This window comes from Trachinotus anak, unplaced genomic scaffold (genome assembly GCF_046630095.1).
Source record: "Trachinotus anak isolate AG129_WGS33_773 ecotype Australia unplaced genomic scaffold, CSIRO_AGI_Tana_v1 ptg000020l, whole genome shotgun sequence".
NCBI classification, from domain to species: Eukaryota; Metazoa; Chordata; class Actinopteri; order Carangiformes; family Carangidae; genus Trachinotus; species Trachinotus anak.
Window position 1 is genome coordinate 5,651,203 of NW_027273871.1, and position 17,405 is coordinate 5,668,607.

The following is a 17,405-nucleotide window of genomic DNA, read 5'->3' on the forward strand; positions in this document are numbered from 1 at the left end:
ATGTGTGTTTGTGTCTACATATCAAATATAAGGTTTGATAAATGTAAATATTCAAAAGGAAATAGTCTTTCGTGGTGTTTTAAACTGAGCCTGTTTTATTTATTCTTCACTTCTTTCACTTTGCTGCCAAACATTACGTAATGACACGGCTCCGCTCTCTGATTGGCTGAGCGTCCTGTCAATCTGCGATGTAGCGGCCAATGGCAGCCGGCGGCAGGCGATACAAACTCACAGCCGCCATGTTGTGTCTCCGGGGGCCTGGAGGGACGTCCGGTAGTAGACGGTGGATGTGACCGCCCGCCCGCTCGGCAGCTCACAGGGAAGGGACCGCAGCTTGAAGCCATGAGTCGTCCGTCCTCAGCCGGAGCCGGAGCCGGAGGTGGAGGACTCGGGGCCGGGAAAGCAGGCGGAGGAAAGCACGGAGGCTCGGGAGGCGCAGCTGCTGCCGCCGCAGCTGCCGTTGCAGCCGCCGCAGCAGCGGCAGCTGCCGCCGGTGTGAGCTCCGTGACCGGGTCGGGGTCTGCCATCCCTTCGTCTGCGGTGACACTGCCCACGGCCGGCCTGCCCGGGCAGTCCACGGAGCTCACGGCGCTGTTCGAGTGCCCGGTGTGCTTCGACTACGTCCTGCCGCCCATCCTCCAGTGTCAGGCGGGTCACCTGGTCTGCAACCCCTGCCGTCAGAAGCTGAGCTGCTGCCCGACCTGCCGAGGCCCGCTCACCCCGAGCATCCGGAACCTGGCGATGGAGAAGGTGGCCTCCACGCTACCGTTCCCCTGCAAGGTAAGACTCACCTGTTCACCTGCAAACCGAGGGCTGGCACAAGCAAAACATAACTGCTCACTTTAGCTGAGTTTTCATCACAACTTCCGCGTCAACAAGCTAACGAACAGGTGTGTGGTCGCTTAAACCAGAGTTTATCAGAAGCCGTTTGTCTTAAACCAGGTGATTGAACATTAAAGTGATCAGCTGATGTTGTGAGTCTTGGGGTCACAGGGAGCTGGAGCTGTGAAACCCGAACTAACAGAGTCTAGGAACAAAACCTCATTTATATTTTTAACTATTCTAATATAAAACCCATCCTTGGAGCAGAGACTGTTTCAGCAGTGTGTTGAGTGGCTCACTTCAGTGTTTAAGGGACAGATCTAATATCGGCTCATGTGCAGTATTTAAACACCAATTCCCATGAGCTCTAGAGGTTTACTGCCTGAACGTCAAGACTCAACAAAGGTGAGTCCAGGTGGGAGTCAGGTGTCAGAGACGACTGAGCACAGATCAGGTTAGATGATTTTAGAGACGGAGACTCAGTTTTCTATTAAACATGTAACAAGCTTATTCTGAATTATCACCATAATATTATATTACATAGGTGAAAGAATGAGAATTTTAAATTTATGTTGGTAAATTTTGGTTTTGTGTTTGTTTGTGAAGGCTTTTATTTATGTATTATTATTTTTTCCCTCATATATTGTAAAACTTGTGTCACAGAGTGCTTCCTCCAGTATTATGACATGTATCTGCCGTCTTTCTCTGAGGTACAGGCAGAGATGGGAGGAACGTTTTCATGTTTTCAGACTGAACTCCAAACTTTCCTCATCTTGACAATTGTTAAGAAACTGTCTTTATTCTTTAGCTTATTATTTGAGCTTTTATACACCATCACCTGGTTGTCAGCACTGGATTGGTTGTGTGTCTGTTGTTGTGTTGTCCTGTCTGAAACTTGTGATGTTGTTTACCTCAGTGTTAATAGTTTAATCATGTGTATCGTCACAATGATAAGTTCCACATCACCGCAACACACTCAGCTGGTTGAGTTGGTTGTTAGTTGGTTAGCTGGTGTTGCTGATGTCTGTGGGGGTTGTGGTGTTGTGGGAAATGTGTATGAAGCTGTGTGAACCAATCAGGACTCAGACTTTTGATCTGTATGTTCTGCTGTTTGGTCTGTCTATACACAAGGTTACATCCCATTATATCATAATAAGATAGGATGTTTTGTTCAACTGTCGGACATGGGAGTAATGTTCAGACGTCCACATACTTTTGGCCATGTGGTATCAGTGATACAGCCGTCGGAGACAACTCTCTGATTCCATTACAGACAGATTAAAGTTGAATTGAGGCGGCTGAAAGCTGAGGAGGTCTGACAGAGAGACGGAGCTGAAAGCCGACGCCTGTTCTCTGCTCCAATCAGAGAGAGGGAGCTGAAGGTGAAAATCATGATTAGTTGTGGTTGTAGCGACCAGTCCTCCAACCTGAACAACCATCAACCATCAGATACGACCCATAGGAGTGTCTCCCCTGTGGTGGCAGGCGTGCCGGGCCTTGGTTGTCATGGTTACAGTAATAGGCACGTAAGTACCTTCGTGACCGTGGTTACTATAATAACGGTCAAGGCTTGGTTGGGTTTAGGAAAAGATGGTGATTTGGGTTAAAATAAGTACTTCCTCAACATTTGACGATCTTTGTTGTCATGGTTACAATAATAACAACGAACGGTCGCGGATAATAGAAACAACATCAACTGCCACTTTCACATGGGAATCGAACACCGCTCTCCTGTGTCATATTCATCCATCCACCCCAACCTCCTCCTCACGTGGACTTTGTCTATAAACTACGTCACCGCACTTTTCCCAACCGTGACATCATTCACCATCACTCATAAAATGATTTTTTTTATGTTGCATCAACATGAAAACAGATTTTAGAGAAAACGTCTCCTCAGCTTGTCTCTGTAATAAAACTACAGTCGAGGGAGACGAGCTGCTGCTTTTCTGATTCATTTACATTTCAAGCTCTGAAAATCTCATCTGCATTCTCTGTCTTACACACACACACACACACACACACACACACACCACTTACCTGCAGCCGTTGATGTCTTTGTAACTGCTGGCAGTCGTCCAGCCAACCCTTTGCTCTACTGTGCTCGTGGTTTACAATAGAGAGTGTGTGTGTGTGTGTGTGTGTGTGTGTGTGTGTGTGTGTGTGTGTGTGTGTGTGTGTGTGTCACATCAGTCTTTACTTTGAGGGTTTTCTTCTCCACTGAATCTGGATTTTAAAGGCTGATCCTGGTATTGATATGTAAATTTTAAAGGTCCCATAATTTACTCTTCTCCTGTGTTTTATCTGAAGTGTTAATCAGAAGAAATATTTGTAATATTACTTTATTATATTAATATTTGTAAGAACTAATTGGTCAGTCAGCCAATCAGAAGAGAGGATCTGAGCCTCTCTTCTGATTGGCTTACTGTTTTCTGAGTGATCCATTAAAAATGTAGCAGATTTCAGGTAAACACTCACAGAAACCAAATCCTGTAAGGTTGGACGGTGGGTCCAGGTGGGCGGGGCTTGAGGCGTCGCTGAGGGCAGTTTCTGCTGTGTTGTGACATCACAAAGTTCGAGACGACCATTAATAATGAAAGAAAGTGTTGTATTTAGCTCTAATATAGTGCACATAATATTAAATAAATGTAGTGAAAGACCTGTAGTTATAACAGTGGTCCGGGTCCTGCGTGTTCCTTTCCACTGGTGTTAGTGGAGGTGCTCTGTGGACGACTGGTTTTCATATTTAATGGTTGATGCTTTCAAGATTTTGCGTGTGTTTGCAATTTGTGATGTATCATCAAGCAACAGAGCGTTGTTATTGATTTTTTTTTTTTTTTTTTTTTTATTTCTGCTGATGTTGCTCCCCCTCCTTTCTCCTTCACTGTGTGTGTGTGTGTGTGTGTGTGTGTGTGTGTGTGTGGGGGGGGGGGGGGGGGTACTTAATGTGATGAATCTGATCCTCCTGAGTGCTCACTGAACTCTCCATCAGTGTGTAATTGAATTAAAGTATATTTTTTTATGGATGTTCCTCTGAGCTGCTCCTCTCTCTCCTCGTCCTCTGGCTCTGCTTCCTTCATTTTTTTTATCGATTTGCAGGCGACCTGATGTCACAGCTGGGGGGCGGGGCTATGAGATGTAGAAATGACGATCTCTAAAATCTTAATTAAGATAAAAATGACACGAGAGAACAGAAGTCACATTCACAGAAGAAAAAAAATATCTTGTAATTATGAAATTGTTTCCCATAGTTACGAGATCTTTATCTCTCATTGTTATGAGATCTATATGTTAGTAATATTATCAATTCAGCCAGAACTGAACTAGGAGTGTACCACACCTTCGTTGCCATGGTTACAATAAACATGTGGTTACAGTTGGTGGATTAAAGATTTCAGATGCGGAACAGACAGTCTGGTGTTTTGTCGACCTCGTCTGTGTCGACTCTCCCGTCATAATCACTACGACCACTAGAGGTCACCTGTCGGGTCAGTTCAGGAGGAGTCTGTGCTCTGACGAGTTTAACAGAGACGTCTGTAGGGCTGCAGCTAATTACTACTAATAACGTGTTGGAAAATCTTTAGAATAATTACCGACTCGATTCATTCTTTTTTTAAGATTTGAGAACCAGGACAGAGACAGGGTTTTTTTTTTTTTTTTTTTTTTTTTTTTTTTTTTCAAAAAATTTCTGATCGATTCACTGTTTATCCTCTTATCAGTCAATGGTCTCATTGTTTCAGCTTTTGATATCGAGTCTAAAAGATCATTCTTGACTGTATCTGAATACAGTATGTCTCTGTCCACCTAATTATGACATAATGCATTTCCTCGCCCCCTACCCTAACCGCAACCATCACAAATTAATGCCTAATTCTAAAACCAAGTCTAAACACTGGACTCACAAAGATGGTTTCAAACCAAAATTAGTCCTCTTCACATGTACGCAGTTGGTTTTATCCTGATTTTGTTTTATCAGCTTATTTGTTTGGATGTTTTAACTAAGCCAAATACACATCACATCTGCTGAGCTCATCTGTTTGTCATAAATACATTAATACAGTGTTGGACCTGATGATGGCGCAAGATGAGAAGCGATGATTGTCTAAACTTTATTGTGAGGATGAAAAACAGCAACGTCTCGTTTGAGAAGCTTAAACCAGTTTTTGTTGTTTCTGCGTAAAATGACTGAAATTCATCAGTCAATCAATATGTAAGTGATCATCTGTCTGTTGATCAATTGATCAATTAAGCTGTAAACTGAAACTCATTTACATACAGGTACAACAAGGAGGAGATGAGAAAAGTGTGTGTGTGTGTGTGTGTGTACACGCGCTGGGGGGGGTGACAGATGCTGTGGGGAGGAGGAGGAGGAGGAGGAGGATTGCACTCGGCTGAGCAATACTCCTTTTATTCTCTCTCTCAGCTTTCTTTCTCCCCGCCCCCATTGTGTGTGCATGTTTTTGTGTGTGTGTGAGAGCGTGTGTGCGTGCTGCAGTGTCTCAGTGCGGTCGGTTGGAGGACGAATGTTTTTCTGCTGCTCTGTCAGAGAGAGGCTGACATTAACTTGAAGCCAGAGAGAGGGAGAGAGTGTGAGTGTGTGTGTGTGTGTGTGTGTGTGTGTGTGTGTGTGTGTGTTGCTAGTATTCACCACCGGTCAGTCGGACACCACACAGCTGAGAGAGAGAGAGAGTGTGTGTGTGTGTGTGTGTGTGTGTGTGTGTGTGTATCGGCATCTGTGTTTTGGCTCCGAGTGTGCATTTATGTTCTCAGTGCTTCATTTTTTTTTCCACCACAGAAGAAGAAAACAGTGTTTGTTTTTTTTTTCCTTTTTTTTTTCTTCTTCTGCTGCAGTAGGAGAGAGAGCGGGCGAGCGAGCTTCAGCTGCATTACCGCTGCGTCTCTCGATCAACAACAGGAGCTGGTATGTGTGCGTCTGTTGATCATGTGTGTTGATTTGTTTCTGTGTCAGGACAGCGATGGCAACAGATAGAAATTCCTGCACTGATTGATTATCTATTGGTTATAGTTGTGGTGAATCGTCGAGTCGATCGAGCGTCTGATGTTGTCGGTCGAACTGCAGTCAGCTGATGTTTGATATTGTGAGAATCAGCTGTCTGCAGACATTCAGTCGCTGTGTGAAGTGAACAGAATCTCTGCAGCTTCTTCAAACGTTGATGTTCTATTACTTTCATTCATCAACTTCTAACAGCAGAAATGAAATTTAACAGTAATGGTGGATTTGGAGGTTTGTTCTGGATCTGCTGTGGACCGTGGTCCTGCTCTCTTTTCCCAGAATCCTCTATTCTGTGCAGCGTTTCCTGTGTCACTCACTGCCACACAGACCTGAATAAATAACATTCCCACCCCCTTGATTTACAGTTGGCAAAGAAGGGGGGGGTGATTCTGAGACACTTTATAAATCCAGTTCCTGGTCTAGTTTGGACTCAAACTAAACTCGCGTGTCGTCATGAATGTTCTATGAACAGAGGATTTATGTCCTGGTGTCCGACGGAGGCAAATTCTCTGATTTCCAGTGTTTCACAGAAACCAGACGCGGTCCGACATCGGCCCGCCGCGGACGGCGTTTTAATCTCTCTGCTACATGATCTCCACGTGGCTCCGAACAGCTGCTGACCAGCTGCTGTCCTGTTTTTGTCCTCCTGTCTGTCTGGTTATCTATGGCGAGCACAGAGGGACAAATAACGGCTGAAATAACTTTGACTCTGGAGCTGAGATTTTAGTGAAGAGAAGCAGTGAATGAGTGAATAATAACCATCGTGTAGCTGATGAATCTCCTGTTGCTGCTGTTTAAAACCTTGTGTGGAGCCCAGGAAGAGCAGCAGCTGTTACAGCACAGTGGCTAAATAAATCGAAACCATGTGGCTCTGCCTGTTGTGACTTTGTGATGCGAGACGTGTCGTTTCCACTCGCACTTAAAACTTGAGTTGAAACAATTTGTCAATAAAAGGAAAATTAATTAGCAACCGTTTATCTAAACTGGCAAACAACGGTTCTTTGTCCAGTGTCTCCAGTTCTTTTATATAACTATAAACTGAAGATCATTGGGTTTTGGTTCATCAGAAAAAAACAGATTTTTGAAGATGTCACCTTGAACTTTGAGGGACATTTTTATATTTTCTGATATTTCTATAGGTGAAACTAATCAGCAGATTAATCGATAATTAAGATAATCATTTGTTGCAGGTCTACTTTAGACCCAAAGGTTTTACTACTGGTAAACAGGTTCCAGTAATCATTAATGAGTGAGAGAAAAAGAAAAGTAATCATTAGTTGCAGCCCTGATCCAGGAGTGTGCACTACTTATCCTTCCCGCATGGCTGTGTGCTGCAGTTTGGACATTTCAGTCAGGCATGGAATCAGTGTCCACGACCTACATCATAAACTGCATCCTGTCTCCGCTCTGGTTTTATTGTGAAAATCCAGACTGGAAGTTGTGATTCGTATCTTTCTGCCACTTTGATGCTTCTTTCGGATGTTCTGTCACAACCAGTCACACGTTTTGATTAGTTGTGGTGCATGTGCCGCCACGTCAATCTCAGAGGCTGCAGAGCAGAACGACGTCGGCTGTCACCAGCTACAGTTAGTGGGCTAGCTGTTTAACACTCAACACTGGACTGGTTAGCAGCAACTAAACTCTTAAAATTAGATGACTAAATATAGAAACTTTGAATGATGTGATCTGTACGATCTGAATACTAGATGAAATGCAAGTAAGATCGTCCACCGGCCACAGTCACTGATTCGCTACAGGAAGAACGTGGAAACAAAAACTCATAGGATGGAAATAATCAGAGCGACCTGAAGTTGAGGTTTCTGGACTAAAAGTCTGGAAGTAATCTGTCTGTGTGTGTGTGTGTGTGTGTGTGGTAGCTGTGTGTGTGTGTGTGTGTGATGCTGTGTCCGGCCTCCTGCCTGCCTCTCCTCAGGGAGATGGCTCATTGGCGCTGCCTGCTGGGCTGGCATCGCCACCATGGAGTTGGTTCATCTAGCACTGCAGGGCTTACTGCTAACAATGGACAACAGCAACTGCAGCAGGGGTCAGAGGTCAGGGACCGAGCCTGTCGACCTGTCGGCCGCACCAAGCCGCTGCTGAGCAGCCAGGTGAGTCCTGGAGGTTTATATAAAACCAGATCAACCTGTCTTTAGCTTCAGTACACTCTGGTCTCTGTGGTTCTCGTTGAACGTTGGTTCCAGAGTGGACGCTCTGGAACAAAGCCTGGTTCTGGTTCTGAGGGGCTGACGCCAAAACCTGTTGTTTACTTTCTTTAATTTCTTTATTTTCTGTGATGTCACAGCATCTACGATTGGCCTGTCATCCACAGGAAAAACAAAATGAATAGCCGTCTGAAAAATGAAGGTGGAGTCATGAAGATTTTGTGAAGTTCGTCACACGCGCTAGTGCCTCAGTATTGAGTAAAATATCTCCACAACATCGTCATCATCACAAAATGTCCCGGGCACACTCCTGCTCACCAGAGGATGAACCTCTCAGCTTTCAATGACCCCATGACCTTTCCTCCAGCGCCACCATCAGGAAAAAAAATTACTTTGGAATCTCTGATAAGATTCTAAAGCCAGATTTATGCTTGAAACAAGGGGTTGGACGATTATGTTTATGAAAACAACAAAACCAATATTCTCACTCATGATGTCAGGCCTATGTCCTGAAGTATGTCTTCACGTTGAATGGTCGCATTGTGCTCTACAAAATATATTTGTATTAATGCATTTTCATATACATTTGTCCATTTGCAAGTTTTGCTATAGCTGCATCATTAGCAGTGACAGCTGTTTACTTCAGCATCAAACTTCATTCCTTTATTCACCAAGAGCTGTGCCCAAAGGTGGAAAGAAACCATCTTGTTTTGCTTTGATTTCTATTGCTGCTTTTATTTTACTGATGTTAGCATGCTAACCAGCTAGCTCCAGTATGGTGCGACCGTCTCGTCATTTTCCCATAGCGAGTCACTGTAGCGTCCAGGCTGCCCTGAGGAAGTAGCTGCTCAGACGACAGACTATAGCCTTTTAAACACAATGAAAGTTGAAGTTCTTGGCAAGACTGGTAAATAAACAGCTGTTAATGCTAATGTTGGATAATTAGCAATAATAAAACTTACAATTAGCTCATTTAACAAAATGTCTGTTTGGTCAGACGTCTGTGCCGGTCACAGTTTCTGTGTGTGTAGCTGCTAACAGCTGACTGGGTCACTACGGTCCGTTAGCCATACTCTGGCCCAGCCTTTGTCACAGTGGCGTGTGACATCATCCAGCAGGTGAACGCTATTGGTAGGTTTGTAACGTGGACACTTTGTTGTGTTTACATCACGTTTGTTGTGATAAGAGGAAACGATTGTCGCTGTGGAGGTTTGCAGAGTTGTAAAATCCTTTCTCAGAGTATATACACATAAGTTGCACACCTGTGACGTCGTGGATCCTGTGTCATCAGAACCTGAAAGAACACGCCCCCACCATCGCAGCATCTGTGGTGTTTTCTTGTAAACAAAGGTTATGTTTACGTTTAGCATCTCTCACCAAAACTCATTATGTGTTTAATGAAGATGTCGAATGCATTTCATTCATCCTGAAACATTATTAATTCAATCATTTTAATAATTAAGAAGAACTGAAAGACAGAAAACAAGGCTGCACTCTAGACCCCCACAAGACTGAGACAAGAACAGCTGAGTCATCTGGATGTGTTTTGTTTGTCCAGTGTGTTGTTGTGGCTGTAATGAACACTGCAGGCTGTAGCAGGCGGTACCAGGACTTTTCACTGTGAGTCTCGTCTCGTTTCATCTGATAATGTCCTGACTTCATCTGTTTAAATGGTCTCATTAATCTCATTTCACCATTGGTTTAAACTGATTTCCTCCCAATTAAAAATTACTGAACAAAGCATGATGGAGTCAACCTCCACCCATTTACCAACCTGTCTCACCACACACACACACACACACACACACACACACAGGACTTTTACCCTGATTGTTATTGATTGTGGTTATACAGACTGAGGCTCTGCTGAGGGTTTTTCTCTGCGGTATTTCAGCTCATGTGGATCTGATGATCTGGTCTGTACAGGAGGATGTGGTTCAGTTTAGTATTTTATTCTGGTCAGAGGTGTTTTCATAAGGGATTTGTTCATTGGCTGCTGAAAGATGAATCCTGCTCTTGTTTCCTGACAGATGTTCAGCATCTGGTTAAAGAGGCTGCATGTGTACCAGGGATGAAACCGATTTGTGACCCAGTTTACTTCAAAAATTGCTCTTCTTCATATCGCACTCGATCTGAAACCAGACATGCACATCACTTTTATTTCTGTATGCATTTTTACATTAAAGGTCCCATATTTTACACTTCTCAAGTTTTTTATCTGAAGTGTTGATATCCATAAGAAAATTTGTGATTTTTAGGAGCCAAAAACCATCTGTGTAGTTTTACATCTCCTCTCTCAGGCTTCTCTCTGGAACTCTAGTAACAACAGGTCAGTCAGCCAATCAGAAGAGAGGATATGAGCTTCTCTTCTGATTGGCTGACTGTTTTCTGCGGCTTGGGGCGTGGCTGAGTGCAGTGACTACTTTGTTGTGACATCACAAAGTTCCAGAAGTCCTGATGACTTGTTTTAAGGCTCAGTTTCTGAATACAGGCTGTGTGCATTTCTCTGTGGACTGAGGCTTTGATACTTTCCCAGTATTAATATAGAACCTAGACCTGCTTTATAATATAAACAACACATGGACATCAACCTTTAGGCAATATGGGACCTTTAACATCATGTTGTTCCATGTTGGTTTTTGTGGTGCATCATTTCACTGAATGGAAATATTCTGTCTTTATCTTCTTTTTACACGTATTATCTCAAACTGTAGCCTGATGTGACAAAACCTTTGTAGCTTTGACTTTTTGGGATTTTGTTAGAATTTAATATAAATTTTGTCTGGATAAACAACACGGGTCTGTAAAGATGGAGATGCCTGTTTGGATGTGGTAGAAAGTTCGGACTTCATAAACCAGGTGTCAGTTTTCAGGCTCTTTAGTTCAGTGTGACTGAATAAAAGCTGGAAGCTCAGGTTGTTGGTGGCGTCGTGTTTTCAGGCTCTCGACCTTTTCAGGAAACGGCTGCTGTGTTCTGACCTGCAGCTGATCAATTTTTAATAGGACAAACAGTAAGACCTCCTGCTGAGACATTAACACACACACACACACACACACACAGCTCCTCACAGTCGCTCTGTCTGTGGTTTTGTTACACGGCTGATAGATAAATCTGATCATCTTTCCACTGAACATTTGATAATTAATCAATAATGGTTTTCTTTTGATAGATGATTCTGAACCTGTTTCCATCAGCTCCTCTTTCTCTATACGTTTTTTAAATCAGCTGATGGTAACAATCTATATTTCAGCTGTTTTTAGAGTTAATTCATCAGTCAATCAACAGAAAATTAATCAGCAACTATTTTTTAAATTTGATTAAAGTTTTTTTTTTTTTGTTTTTTTTTTGTTTTTCCCAAGAAATATACCCAAATTCCATGCTTCCAGTTTCTGTAATGTAAATGTGCTGGTTGTCTTATTCAATGATAATAAACGTAAACAAAACACGATGTGAAAATGTCACTTGGGACATATTTCACTGTTTTCTGACAGTTTATTGAATAAATGATTAATGGATTAATCAAGAAGATAACAGATGCTTAAACTAGCCTTTTTTTTTTTTTTAAAACCAGCTTCATTTATAACAGAAGGATGATAAATACTTTACTAACCACAATAACAAAACAAACAGGATGGAAATTTTAAAGTAAGATGAAAATTAAAGAACAGGTAGAAAGCGTTGAGCCATTAAAATAAATTTAACATTTAGGTGTATTGTATTGAGCAGTGGTTCCCAAACTTTTCCAACAATTAACTGTCTGTGGTCCTGAGGTCAAGCTGACCAATCAGCAGCAGGCGACACTTCTGCGCTCTGCAGGAAATATAATGCAGCAACCAAAGTGAAACTGGTTGTGATTTCTGCTGTGTTTTGCTCCGTCTCTCTGTTGTCTTGAATCTCTCCGCCTCCCTCTCTCTCTCTCTCTCTCGCCTCATGTTTATGGATGCTCACTCTCTCTCAGCGTGGTGAATTGTGTTCGGCGATGTTCAAACGGCATCACTAACGTCACCGCCTGCCTTCCTCGAATGTCTCTCTGTTCATGAGCTCCTCATCGCCTCGCTGTTTTCATACCTCATTTACTCTTCTCATCGCTGCCGCCCCCCGCCCCCCACCACACTGCTGTAGGTTCCTGGTCTGTCTATAGGTGCTGTTGTTCAAGATGAAAGAGGAGGGGGGAGCTTTAGCCATTACATTGTAATCTGCTCGTGACTGACCAGAATACACACACACACACAGACACACACAGTCTATTGTGTTCTGTATCTTCCTGTGTTTTCCCTCCTCACACTGTCACTGCAGCTGAGAGAACAGCCTGCGTATTAATTATCTCCTGATTTAAATGATTCAGATGAAGTGAGGCGTGCTGTGATATAAATATACCCTCAGAGAGAGTGTGTGTGTGTGGCCTGGACCAGGTACAAACTCATTAAATTTTTGGGATCATTGACTATGAATTTGAATTTGAGGTCTTTCTTCTCTGAGTTCCCTTCTAGTTGAAAAAAATAATCATTATTTGAAGCCTGAGACTAAAATTAGTTAGGTTTGTAAATTAATTTCATGTTATTGTAAATTCTCCTGTGGGCTGTGGTGTAAGCAGGACCCTCCAAGTTAGATTCACTGATTACAATGGATTCAATTTTGTGTCAGGTGGTTCTTAGTCCCTGTTTCATCCATTATAATAATGGAGTGTGCAGCTTATGTAAGGGTGTTAGAGCTTATATATATAAAACCCATTTGTTATTTATAGAAAATAAATGTCCTCATGAACATTGGAGTTTGTTCTTAAAAACAGTTTAATGGTTTTCGGTTGAATGGAGGGAGATTTATTTGGACTTGTCGCACACACGCAGCTAACAACACTGTTAAATGCTGCATTTCATTTCAGGAATCACTACAGCAGCTCCATTGTTAGTGATATTCCTCTTTCTCCTGCTGTGAAGAGACGATTAAGATTCAGGTTGAAGAAAAAAGAAAAATAACATGTAAAGTACAAGATGTTTTTTAAACAGGGAAGAAACAAAATCAGTTGGTGTCCGGTTGATGTCCATGTGTTGTTTTTATTATAAAGCAGGCCTAGGTTCTATATTAATACTGTGAAAGTATCAAAGCCTCAGTCCACAGAGAAATGCACACAGCCTGTATTCAGAAACTGAGCCTTAAAACCAGTCGTCAGGACTTCTGTAACTTTGTGATGTCACAACAAAGCAGTCACCACCCTCAGCCATGCCCCAAGCCCTGCCCACCTGGACCCAGCATCTAACATTGCAGGATTTGGTTTCTCTGAGTGTTTACCTGAAATCTGCTATATTTTTATTGGATCAGTCAGAAAACAGTCAGCCAATCAGAAGAAAAGCTCAGATCCTCTCTTCTGATTGGAGATGATTGGTTCTAAAAAAAATCACAAATCTTATGGATCTACTTTTCAGATAAAACACAGGAGAAATGTAAAATATGGGACCTTAATCCAAACAAGTTTCTGTCTCTTCTGTTTCTACACTGTTGTGACAGTTATGTAGATTATTGATCTTGTTTTTAATGGTTGAAATTGTCATGATGCTCTCGATCACGCAGCTCTGCCTGGTTTCCTCTTAATGTTTTAAGACTGATTCAAGCTCATCATATTAAACTAATAAAATAAGTGTTGCACAAATAATAAATTGAGGTTTGATTCATATAAAATGTGAAGATCTCAGGAAGGTTTCTGCACATCGACAGCAGCTTTTCTGTGGAATGTGCCTTTAACACTCGATCCTGTCTCTGCATCCTCCCCCCAGTATTCGTCGGCCGGCTGTCTGCTGTCCCTCCACCACAGCGAGAAGCCCGATCACGAGGAGGTGTGTGAGTTCAGGCCGTACACCTGTCCGTGTCCGGGGGCCACCTGCAAGTGGCACGGCTCGCTGGAGGCCGTGATGCCGCACCTGATGCACGTGCACAAGTCCATCACCACGCTGCAGGTCGGCACCAGAACCTTCTCTTTACAGACCCAGAGCATGTGTCCCCACATCATTCACACCAGAGCTGGAGAAACCTGGTTTGGGCTCTGGCTGGTCAAGAAAATGATCTTGAGATGATAAACCGATGAGTAATTTACGATAAATGCATCTGTTGTACATTCAGCTCAAACCTCATCAGCACAATCAGTCTAAACCTTCAAACCTCCTAACGTATGGATCTGAGTCTAAATCTCGATTTACTGGATCATATTTTATTGTCCCAAACTAACACGGTCTTGTGTGTTGGTTCAACACAGATCTGGTTTTGAGCTGAATGTCTGCTGTTGTTTGAGAGTTTATTTTGAAGGGGAAGGAGAGAGAAATGTCTCCGTCTGGGCCATAATGTCTATTTCTATCTGCAGGGAGAGGACATTGTCTTCCTGGCGACAGACATCAACCTGCCCGGCGCCGTGGACTGGGTGATGATGCAGTCGTGTTTCAGCCACCACTTCATGCTAGTCTTGGAGAAGCAGGAGAAGTACGAGGGCCACCAGCAGTTCTTCGCCGTCGTGCTGCTCATCGGCACCCGCAAGCAGGCCGAGAACTTTGCCTACCGCCTGGAGCTCAACGGCAACCGCCGCCGGCTCACCTGGGAGGCCACTCCGCGCTCCATCCACGACGGGGTGGCGGCCGCCATCATGAACAGCGACTGCCTGGTGTTTGACACCTCCATTGCCCATCTGTTCGCTGACAACGGCAACCTGGGGATCAACGTCACCATCTCCATGTGCTGAGGGAGCAGAGCGGTGTTACCTGCAGCCACTGTCATGACAAACAGACAGACGTCACAATGTAGGGTCAGTTTGAGCATTCAGAAGGTGTGGCGTCCACCTTCTGTCTCTCTCTGTGGTCACAGGGCGTCCTGTGCTGGACGGTAAACGCCCTGCAGTGATGGCGCTACAGCTGCTGTGCAGTTGGAGTCGTTTGTGATGAAAAACATTAGAGCAGGTTTAAGTTCTGAGAGACGACATCTCAAACAACTCATCAGCAGCAGAACGCCGGCTCCGCCCTGTTTGATGTCTGATTAGTGACAGAACAGGAAGTGTAGAGCATCATGTGTCCGTCCTTGAACTGATGAAGAAGAGGTCAGACCTGCTGTTGCAGCCGCCACCCAACCAGACCGGGACACCAGGGTCGTCCTGAGTCTACTCTCCCGAGCAGAGAGGATTCTAGTCTCACTGCAGGAACTAAACTCATTCTTCCTGTCAGGTTCTTCGGACTTCCTCTCAGGTTAGTCCGACTTCCTGTCAGCGTGTTCACAGTGTTCTGATCTCTGCTGGGAGGAGCTGCTGTTACTGGCTGACAGATGTTCTAAGTCAGGGTGGAGTTGACAGCGTTCACCAGCAGAGTCCTCGTCAACGAGTACAAGGTCACATTTTACACAGATATCAAAACACGTTTGGTTGATTGACAGGTGCCTATAACAGGGGGCATCAAGGTTCATTCCTTTGCTTCGATATAAATGAGTACTGAACCCAGTAGTGGGCTTATATATGATTCCCTATCTCAAAATTGACGTATATTATCATGGTAAATAAGAAAAATAAAAAATCAGCCGATAAATGTTTTTGGATAAGGTAAATCCAGTAAATTGAATGCAACCGTCTAAGAATAATAACTGTATAGGAATTGCACCTAATGATTATTGTCATTATAGATTAATGAGATGGTTATTTTCTCAATTAACCTTTATTCTATGAAATGTCAGAAAAAACTCAAACTTACAGAGATTCAGTTGACAAAGATATAAAACAGAGAAAAGCAGAAATCTTCATAATGAGGCTGAAATCAGCAAAATGACAAATTGACTGATGGTCAAAAAGTTGCTGATTATTTTTCTGACATTTGATTAATTGACTTGTTACTGCAGCTCTGATGTGTATCAGAGAACAAACGTCCACTCACTGGACACCAAAACAAAGCTCATTAGGTCAAAACTTTTCTTTCACTGTATCTGTTCAATAAACTCTGATCAAGTCTTTACCATTAAATCCCTCACATCCAGCTGGACTAACAAAACATTGGAATGTTTTTTCGAATTTCTTTACAAATTTGTCTCTGAAATTTTGAAATGTTTTTGATCAGAGCTGCAGAATCAGAAAATTAATTAGTTTACCTAGTTTAAGATTTAAATGTGAGAATTTTCTGCTTTTCTTTATCATCTGTGACGGTAAATTAAAGACTGACGACATCCCTGAGCTCTAACATGGGAATCTCATCATTTCCCAATTTTTTTTTTTTTACATGATACAGACGAGATGATGACTCAACTTTATATGAAATAATCTACAATAAATAAATAAATAAATAATAAAAAATGATCAGCAGACAGTGGGAAGCTCCACTCAGCTGTTGAGGCAGAATAATGTGAACACACCTGCTCAGCCACTCTGTGCTTTAATGATCAGAGCGGTGGCCTGTTTCTGAGGTTGCTGGTTCGAATCCCCAAGGTGGCTGTGGACAGCGACTGACGTCCAGCAGCACGGTGGCGTTCCGACCGCAGACTCGTCTCTCACAGTTTTGGGGGTTGGTTTTCGACCTCTGTAGGATCCAGTTAATGCTCGGACCGTCTTTAATCTCAGATAAAAGCAGTAAAACGGAGGAATAATCCTCCATCCCTCCACCTGCAGTTTGCTGAGCCGCTGGCGCCTTACTTTTCTACCACCATCCTCCTCCTCCTCATGTTCCAGCTCTTTCTGAGGGAGTCCTGGTGCTGATGTGCTTCAGTTTTACATCACTTTGTTTTCAGTTTTTTAGTTTTTTTTTGGTCATCTGAAAACCTGCCCAGGGAAACACGACTGAGACTCTGCAGAACTGACAGAAGAGAAATGTATAATAACAGTTAACTGCTTGTACAAAGCCACAGAGATGCAACATTATTATTGTAGGTAAAGAAAAATGTCTCTGAACCTTTGTAGCAGCTGAGCAGGAAGAGATGGATGTCAGCAGATACCTCTGATCACAACACGTGACTGAACCGCAGACCCCTCAGACCTCGGCGGCGTTTCCTCTGTGTTCGTTCAGAGAAAGAAAAGTGGGCATTTACACTTATGAATAAATATTCCCGCTGTGTTTTACTATGCTGTCGTTCATTAGCATTAACTCCACTTTAACAAATACATGAATAAACACTCAGATGTGATAATAACACATCATATTGTGTTATAAACATTTATTAAATGTTTATATACTGATTATAAATGTTTAATGTTAATGTTAATATTAGCATTGTAAACTGTGAGACGTAAATAACCAGGAAGTCATAAATATTCTTTAAATGTTACATTTATTTGTTAATAATAATTCAAACAAAATGCTTTATGGTCCTAAACCCTCAGGCTCATTTTCAGGCTGTATAATCCAGTTGTGTTGATGTTAAACCTTCAGACATGTTTGATTATTATCATTATATGAAG

General features: G+C 42.8%; 1 protein-coding gene across 1 annotated transcript; it reads left to right on the forward strand.

Annotated features, from left to right (window-relative positions):
* Positions 1-221: 221 nt before the first annotated feature.
* Positions 222-16,187, forward strand: siah2l (seven in absentia homolog 2 (Drosophila)-like). The gene is made up of 3 exons (XM_071505904.1): positions 222-780; positions 13,771-13,950; positions 14,352-16,187. The coding sequence occupies exons 1-3, from the start codon at positions 343-345 to the stop codon at positions 14,721-14,723; spliced, it is 990 nt and encodes a 329-aa protein (XP_071362005.1). The 5' UTR covers positions 222-342; the 3' UTR covers positions 14,724-16,187.
* The last annotated feature ends 1,218 nt before the right edge of the window (positions 16,188-17,405 follow it).